Source organism: Myiozetetes cayanensis, unplaced genomic scaffold (assembly GCF_022539395.1).
Source record: "Myiozetetes cayanensis isolate MyiCay16 unplaced genomic scaffold, myiCay2020 scf16, whole genome shotgun sequence".
Classification (NCBI taxonomy): Eukaryota; Metazoa; Chordata; class Aves; order Passeriformes; family Tyrannidae; genus Myiozetetes; species Myiozetetes cayanensis.
The window spans coordinates 17,216,728-17,224,891 of NW_026087270.1; the positions used below are offsets into that span (position 1 = coordinate 17,216,728).

At 64.2% G+C, this 8,164-nt stretch overlaps 1 protein-coding gene and 4 non-coding genes across 6 annotated transcripts; all 5 read right to left on the reverse strand.

Annotated features, from left to right (window-relative positions):
- Positions 1-461: 461 nt before the first annotated feature.
- IL34 (interleukin 34) lies at positions 462-5,524 on the reverse strand. Of its 2 annotated transcripts, none has more exons than XM_050311561.1 (7): positions 5,428-5,524; positions 4,294-4,636; positions 4,098-4,201; positions 3,725-3,802; positions 3,462-3,635; positions 932-1,070; positions 462-856 (listed from the first exon to the last, which is right to left on the reverse strand). In XM_050311561.1, exons 2-7 carry the CDS (start codon positions 4,334-4,336, stop codon positions 837-839), a joined length of 558 nt encoding a protein of 185 aa, XP_050167518.1. In that variant the 5' UTR covers positions 4,337-4,636; positions 5,428-5,524; the 3' UTR covers positions 462-836. The 2 variants fall into 2 exon arrangements, with proteins under 2 accessions (XP_050167518.1, XP_050167517.1); XM_050311560.1 differs by lacking the exon at positions 5,428-5,524 and adding an exon at positions 4,846-4,897.
- TRNAG-GCC (transfer RNA glycine (anticodon GCC)) lies at positions 1,133-1,203 on the reverse strand. The gene has a single exon. It is a non-coding gene; the product is annotated as a tRNA-Gly (tRNA).
- On the reverse strand, positions 1,616-1,686 carry TRNAG-ACC (transfer RNA glycine (anticodon ACC)). Its single transcript has one exon. It is a non-coding gene; the product is annotated as a tRNA-Gly (tRNA).
- TRNAG-GCC (transfer RNA glycine (anticodon GCC)) lies at positions 2,544-2,614 on the reverse strand. Its single transcript has one exon. It is a non-coding gene; the product is annotated as a tRNA-Gly (tRNA).
- TRNAG-GCC (transfer RNA glycine (anticodon GCC)) lies at positions 3,171-3,241 on the reverse strand. The gene has a single exon. It is a non-coding gene; the product is annotated as a tRNA-Gly (tRNA).
- Positions 5,525-8,164: the final 2,640 nt, after the last annotated feature.

Here is an 8,164-nt window from a genome sequence, read left to right on the forward strand (position 1 = left end):
GAGGAGGAGGAGGAGGGAGACATTGCCACCACTCATGCTGCAGTGCCCACAGACTCATAAGCCTAAGCAGCCCTCAGCGAGGAATACACTAATTAAGGTCTGTAATAGCTGATGAAGGTAATTAACTAAGCTGTGAAGGGGGGAGGCAGCCAGGCAGCCCCCAGTCCCTCTGGCGCTGCCCTCTCTGCGCCGCCAAGCACAACAAACAAATCCAGATGTTCTCTTGCTGGGGAAGCAGCTGGAGCTGATGGAGGCAGCCTGGCAGGCAGTGGCTCTGGGGGTCCATATATCAGGGTGATTCTCTCCCCACAGTGGTGAGGGAGGGAGCTGACATCAAAAAAGGTGCCACCTCCTCCCCAAAAGAGGAAGTGGTAGAGACAAGGGGGGTTCTCTTTGCTGGTCCTTTATTTTGGGTAAGGCTGGAGGCTCCCAGGACCCGGTCGGAAGCTGAGCTGCAATGCTAGAGAATTAACTGGTGTTTAATGAAAGCTGAGGGAAAAGTACAAACCAAGAGGAGCGGGGTGATGCCCTCACCCTGCCTGTGGGCAGGGAGGGCAATGTGTCCCCTCCAGCAGCTCCCGTCATGGGGGGGCTGTGTCCGACCCCACACTCGTGCTGAAGGTGCCAGGCATTGTGGATGGGCAAGACCCCATGGCCATGAACAGTCCCACGGTCCTGGAAGGAGTGATGTGTGGTCCCAGAAGAGGTGGCATTTGTCCCACCTTTGCACCTTCCTTGGGAACCCCCCGGGGGCTCTGCTGGGAGCGGCAGAGTAGAGGCAGCATCCGAGGCTCCAAGGCAAGGAGAAGGTGTTGAGCAAAGGGTCTTCTGCAGCGCTAGGTGGACTCCCACCGACCTGAGCAGAGGGAACAGGTGTCATCAGGTGAGTCAGGGCCCCCACGTTTGGCACCCTCCCTGCTCCCCAACTCACAGGGCCCTCCGTAGAGCATCCGCATGACCTTGAGGCAGTTGTCCAGCAGTGCCTTGGGGCGCACGGCCTTGCTCCGGCTCTCAGCGCCCGCGCTGTGGACCAGCTTCACCAGGTCGGCCACCACCGCCTCCACATCTGTCTGCAGGGACAGGTCAACAGGAGGTCACCGAGGTCCCCCAGGGTGCAAAATGACACAGCTGCTGCATTGGCCGGGAATCGAACCCGGGCCTCCCGCGTGGCAGGCGAGAATTCTACCACTGAACCACCAATGCCAGATGTGCAGCTCAGCCCAGCCCTCCCCCACACAGCCCCAAACCGCTGGGCTGGAGCAGCGGGGACAGGCCAGCACTTTAATGACACAGCCAAGCACAGCCCACTCTCTCCTCAGAGGGGCTGCAGAACCCGACCCACGCACAGGAGAATGCACACACACTGCGGGTTCACACTGGTGACCCAGCTGAGGCAGGGCACGCTCATCCAGCACCCAAACGCAGCTGCATCTCCCATCCCCATGCAGTGCCCATTGCCCTGGGCCAGGGGTCCTCACTGCAACCGAGCCAACCTCCTCATTGCCACCAAACCAGGGGACAGATGTCCAGGGAGTGGGTGCACAATCCCTCCAGGAACCCCGGGCCAGTTCCCACAGTCCCCCCAGAGACACTGGGGTGCAAAATGTACATCTCTTGCATTGGCCGGGAATCGAACCCGGGCCTCCCGCGTGGTAGGCGAGAATTCTACCACTGAACCACCAATGCCAGATGTGCAGCATCTCCTGGTGCTGCCCCATCATCCCAAACCCAGCAGAGCAACTGTTGGCTGTGAATGTACCACCACCCCCCCCATACACAATGCAGGAGCCCAACAAACAGTTCTGAAACCGGGGCTCCTGCCAGCAGAGCACCTCTTCCTGTTGCCTCACATCACCTCCAGCAAAGAGGGCTTGTCATGAGCCTTCAGAGTTAAAACTCTGATGAGACCACCAAGCAAAGCTCACAATTCCTTTGGACGGGCTGCAGAACCTGCCTCATGGCACGGGGCAACACAGCCACATTTTGGGTTCTCACTGGAGACCCAGCCACGACAGACCACCCTCACCCAGCACCCAAACACCTCCATTTTGGGGTGCAGCCCATGGCTGCATGGAGTCCAAGTCAGGTGGAGGGGCTGGAGGCTGCAGAGGTGAAGGACATAGGGCTGCCCTGGCCAGGAGCCAAGGCTGGGCTCTTGGGGACAGGGCACAGAACAGTCCCCCTGAGCCACCCATGCCAGATGTGGAGCTGAGCACAGCTCCACCTCTGTGGTCTGGGCACCACTGAGCTCCCACTACTGCTAAGCCAGGGACATAGCACGCCTTGCTGTCACTGAGCCGCTGTCCCTCCTTGCCACGCAGCTGAGATGCTCGCTGTCACCACACCATCTCCTCTCACTGCCCCTCAATACCACCAAGCCAGGGACACTCACTGTGGGCAGAGCTGCTGCTGCCACCCTTGGAGTCTGAGCATCCCCACAAAGGTCACAGTGCCGGGGCCAAGGGGACAGCGGGACCCAAGGGAGCACCACGGGCGCCCTGGCAGCCCCCGGGATGCAAAAGGGTGCAAGATAATACACCGATTGCATTGGCCGGGAATCGAACCCGGGCCTCCCGCGTGGCAGGCGAGAATTCTACCACTGAACCACCAATGCCAGATGTGCAGCTCAGCCCAGCCCTCCCCCACACAGCCCCAAAACCGCTGGGCTGGAAGAGGCACTGCCAGCAGCGAACACCCCCTCCCAGGGAGCACCAGACAGACAGCGCTGACACCGCGGGCTGGAGCCCCTCTTCCTGCTGCCTCACACATCACCTCCAGCGAGGAGGGCTCGTCGTGAGCCTTCGGAGTTAACGCTCCGCCTGATGAGACAGCCGAGCACAGCCCGCTCTCTCCTCAGAGGGGCTGCAGAACCCGCCCCACGGCACAGGAGAATGCAGACACACCGCGGGTTCACACTAGTGACCCAGCTGAGGCAGGGCACGCACATCCAGCGCACAAACGCAGCTGCCTTACGGTTCAGCAGCTCCATCGAGACAGGAGGAGAGGCAGGATCGCCACCGGGAAAACAGGGGTGAATTCGGGGGCACATTCTGCCTGCTCCCTCCGCAACCACCAGCCGTGGCAGGGCCACTCCGTGAGCGGGAGGTGACAGTCTCGTTTCCCCCTTCCCGCCTCCCAAGGGTGGCAAGGCAAGAAAAATGTACATCTGTTGCATTGGCCGGGAATCGAACCCGGGCCTCCCGCGTGGCAGGCGAGAATTCTACCACTGAACCACCAATGCCAGATGTGCAGCACTCCCCGCTGCTGCCCCACGGCCCCAAACCCCACACCCAACCTCTGTCCCCGCACCCCGTCCCTGCCATCCCTCCCAAAGGACCCGCCTGCGGTGGGGTGTCCGTGTGCCCCCCCGGGGCTCGTGGCTGTGGGTGCATCTCTGCCCAGCACACGCGTGTGTGTGACGTGGGGCTGGGCTGGGCTGGGGGGCCGCGGGGGATCCTCACCTGCCGGTACTTGCTGTACTCCTCACCCAGGGCGTCAAAGAGCTGGCACAGCTCCTGGGTGTACTTCCAGGATGGGTGCTTCTCTGGCAGCACCTCGCGGATCCGCAGCACTGCCTGGGAGCTGACGTGGAACCAGAGGTACCGCAGGGCTGTCTCCGACACTGTCCCATTGCGCTAAAGGGCGAGAGGGTGTCCCAGGTGAGACTCACGCAGCCCTCGTGGGTCCCCGCAGTGCCCCCACCACGGGGCTGCCACCATCTTACCAGGCGGGTGATGTTGGAGGGCCTCAGCACCTCTTCATACTGGACCTGGACTGTGTAGTCGATGGGAAAGTAGTGTTTCTGGAAAGATGGAGCAGGGCATGGAGGCTGGCAGGGGGCAAAGTGACAGGGGGACATCCCTGCCAGACTCAGCATGACAATGAGGTGCTCCTGGAAAAGCTTTTTGACATGGTCAGCCCCCAGCAGAAGTAGCCCTGGGCACCATTTGGCACAAGTTGCCCCTGGTAAAAAAAATCAGCCCCCCCAGCACCTGGCCACTGTAGAGCACTGGGTGCTGCCCTCCCATGTGCCCCCTGGAGCAATCCAGGGCCCTGCAATGCCATGTGTGCCCCCCACCCCCCAAACCTGGGCTTACCATGTACTGCAGGCGCATCTCGTACCGCAGCTTGTCCTGGAGCAGGCGGGTGAGCTCACATTCGCCTGGTGCAGTGGCCTCCAGCCCCAGCACAGCCAGGACACCTGGGCAGCCAAAGCCAGCGGTGTCAGCCCCCTTGGGGACACCCCCTGAGGTGACCCCGAGGCCATCCCCCCCGTCCCCGAGCTCTACTCACACAGGACGGCCGCGTAGCCCTGCTGCATGTTGACAGTGGCCATCGGCGGAGCCCCAGGCTGCGCCTACATGGCTGGGGCTCACCGGGAGCCTCCTGGGCAGCGGCGTGGACGGTGGGGGGAGGAGGGACGGGCGCAGGCTCCGGGCGCTGGGCTGCTCTCCGGTAGCCCCGGGCGGTTGCACCCTGCCATGGATGGGGGATTAGTCCCCCTTCTCGGCAGTCCCCGCTGGTTTCTCCTCTCCAGCTGGTGGCAGGGAGGCAGCAGGTCCCGGGGCCATCACAGGGTGCCAGGAGGGATGTGCTCGCGGGGGTGCAGGACCCTCCCCGGACTGCAAGAGGGGATCTGGGGGAAGAGAGCCCCGGCTGCAGCCCCAGGGCAGGCGGGTGCCCGGGCTGCAGCCCCCAGGGAGGGCACCCACTTCACCCACTTCTAGCCCTGGGGGCTGCGGGGAAGGGACAGCCCCGTGTGAGCCTCGGGGGGCCCAAGGACTGTGGGTGGCCCTGGAGCCGTGGGTGACTGTGGCCGTTTGAGGCAGGGCTACCAGGACTTACCTGGTGACGCCCCCAGGGGATTTCCAGGGGAAGGGGTGGCCCAGCCCAGCCCCATAATCCCAGCAATGAGTTAGTCTGGTCTCAGCCAAGGACCGTTAGGGAGACAGGTCTGGTGAAGTGGCCAGGCCACCCATGCTGGGTCCCCACACCCCTGCAAAGGGGATTGTGCCATGTCCCCATGCTGTCACCCCAGGGGAAGGAACCCACAGTATGTCCCTCTGCCGCATCCTTCACAGCTTGTCCCCTTGTGGAGGGGGTTGTTAAGCCCTGCACTGTCCATGCCATGTCCCAGCAAAGAAAGGGTCCTACCTGTGTCCCCACGCCATGTCCCGCTGCCAGCGGGGGGGGGGTGTCACGCTGTGTCCCCACCCCACGCCATGTCCCAGAGGAAAGCAGCCGTGCCATGACCCGTGCCGTGTCCCCCCCCCCGTGCGAAGTCGCCACGCAGTGTCCCCGCGCGAAGGGGCGGGTGGCATCCCACGTCCCCAGCGAAGGGACCTGCGCGCCGCGACCCCGCGCGGGGCCGTGGGTGCCGTGGGTGCCGTGGGTGCCCTGCCGCCCCCGCGCCCCCCGCGGACCCACCTGGCGCGGCGCGCGGGGCCGCGGGCGCGGGACGCGTCCACCCGCGGGCGGCGGCGGCGGCGGGGCCGTGCCCGCGCTTCCCGGGAGGCGGGCGGGGGCGGCGGCGCGGGGAGCGGGCGGGGCGGCGGCCGGGGCCGGGCGGGGAGCGGGGACCGAGCGACCGCCCCGCACGGCCCCGGCAGCGCTCGGCCCTGCCCCGCCGCGGGTGCTCGCTTGGCCGCCGCAGCCCGGTGGGTGTCCCCGAGCTGGGCGGCGAGACCGGGAGGTGTCCCCAGGGTAGGTAGGTAGGTAGCCCGGCTGGGTGTCCCCAGGGGGTTTGACTCACCCTGCTCCTCGCGGTTCTTGGCTGCTCCAGACAGGTAGTCCCCAGGGTGCTCAGCAAGCCCAGGCTGGGTGTTCCAGGATGCTCAGCTCACCCAACCGGCTGTCCCGAGGGTGCCCAGCTCATCCAGCTGGATGCCCCCATCCACCTCATCCATTTGGGTGTCCCCAGGGTGCTCAGCTCAGCCAGCTGGGTGTCCCCAGGGTCCTTGGCTCACCCTCCTGGGTCCCTTCCTGCTCCTTGGGGTGCCTTGCTGCCCCAGCCAGGAGCCACAGGGTGCTGGCCTAACTCTGGTCTGTGGCCCACTCCAGTCCTCAGGATGCCCACGTGGCCCCTGTGGTGCTCTGCTCTGCCAACACCGTCGCACCCTCAGGGCACTGGACATTCCTGGCCAGGCACCTCAGGGTGCTCACTGGGCTGGACACGCACGGGTAAATTTTGAGGCACTCAAAGTGGGAGTAACCCCAGTGCTCCCCAGCATGCTCCTGTGCAAGGGCTGCACTGCAGCACAGATCTCAGAGGGGCTGGGGCATTCCTGGCTGTCTCCAGGTCAGCAGGACTCTGCTCCCTCTGGTCCAAGCCCACGATGTCCTCTTAGGATGCTTCAGGGCTGAGCTCCTGCCAGGAGCAGCAGACAAGAGCCATGGGACAGTGTCCTCCTGCCTGCCAGCCCCAGGAGCCCCTGGGAGAGCCACTGTGTCTGTGCTGGGCGCCCCAGGGGTCGACGAGAGAAATCGGCTATCAAAGAGCAGGTCAGTGCTCCCAGGGAAACGCGTGGGAAGGAATGCACTTCTGCCTGTGAGGAGAGAGCGCTGGGATTCCCCTGGCATGGAGTCAGGGCCACTGTCGTGCTCCTGCCAAGCTTCCCCCGGTCCTGGCCAGTCCCAGGCACAGCCCTTGCCTCCCTCCCAGGGCCGGGCTGGGGGCAGGATGCTCAGCTCGGAGCAGGGAAGGGGTCGGTCCAGCTCCTCGTGCAGGTGTCCCACAGGGATTTTGCCCGCAGCTGCTGCAGTCGTTGGAGGAAGCCATTTAATAGCATTCCCTGCCCACGTAGTCATCAGCTTGGCAGGCGGGATGGGGCGAGGAAGAGAAGGGAAGGTGCGGAACTGCGCAGCACGGGGGTGGTTGGCCCTCCTTGGCCGCACCAGGCTGGAAAGCACCGCTGGGCCCAGCCCAAGGCAAACAGCTCCCAGTTCACATCCCCGGGAGCTCTGCTCCCACGCAGGAGGACACAGCACCCTGGGGCTGCAGGAAGAGCTCCTGCTGGGAGAAACCCTCCTCGCCCCAGCTTGGAGCTCCCCAGGAGAATGTGGTCTGGGGGCTCAGCCAGCTCCCCCCAGCCCACCAGCTCCCCTGGATGGGGGCTTGGCCCCTCCCAGGCTTTGCCTTGCACTGGAGGCAGGTTATTCACCGAGCCCAGCCAAGGAAACAAACCCTTGGGCTTGAAACCAGCTTGGGAACAACCCAAGATCCCCCCACACACTTCCATTCTTGGGACACCAACACAGCAAATGCCAAGTGGTGCTGGAGCTCTGCTGGAAGCACTCTCTGATCCAGAGCATCATGCCCTGGGGGAGGACAAGGGGACAGGGAACATGGGGAGCACTGGGCAGGCACCCCAAGTCCATGGCAAGCCAGAAGGGACACACCAAGCTCAGCTCCCCTTTGCCCCTCCCACGACACAGCCGTGCCCACTGAGGCCGGGGAAGGGAGCACAAAGCCCTTTGCCCCCCGGCAGAGGATGGGTGGGGCCCGGGGTGCCATGTCAGAGCCAAAGGGTGCAGCCCTGGGTTAAGCCCCTGCCAACGTTGGCCTGCGAGGATGAGCCAAGGCAGGAGAGGGGAGAGGAGGGTGCAAAGGACAGGGCAGGAGGGCAGGTTTACCCTTACCCTGCACAGCACACGCGCTGCAGAACACGGAGGCTGCTCAAAGGGAGCACCGGGACAGGGGGCACCTGCCTCGCCAAGCCCAGGCTGGCAGCAGCATCCTTCAGCTCTGCAGACAGACCCACTAGCAGGAGAGAGCAGGGAACAACCCAACAGAACCAGGAAACACCTTCTGTGTGGGTGCACCCTGGCTGGGAGCCTCTGCTCAGTTTGCCAGGACAAGGACCTTTCCCCAGCCTTCCTGGCAGCCAGCTGCTCCTCTCAAAGCTGCTGCTGCTTCAATGGGCAACACAGGAGCCCTGAGCTTCAGCCATGCCCTGGAAGGGCTGGAGAAACAACTCTTCCCTTCCCTCTTTCCATACCCTGCTTTGTGTGTGTCCCAAGGACACGCTGCAGGGCACGGGGCCAGCTCCAGGCAGGGCAGCGAGGGGCTTGCAGGAGTGCAGGGCCTGGGGCTGAGGGTGAGCACATTTCTGAATTCCTCCTCCTCCCCTCCCGCTAGGTCAGCAGCAGCTGCTGCGAAGGAGAA

What these genes read in the sequence shown, in the direction of transcription:
- IL34 (XM_050311561.1), bottom strand. Translation starts at nt 4,336, where the DNA reads ATGGCCACTGTCAACATGCAGCAGGGCTACGCGGCCGTCCTGT. An exon ending in AGTACAGCAAGTACCGGCAG is followed by an intron (nt 1,071 to 3,461) that starts GTGAGGATCCCC and finishes CTGTCCCTGCAG; the next exon opens with ACAGATGTGGAGGCGGTGGT. An exon ending in GATGCTCTACGGAGGGCCCT is followed by an intron (nt 857 to 931) that starts GTGAGTTGGGGA and finishes CCCTCTGCTCAG; the next exon opens with GTCGGTGGGAGTCCACCTAG.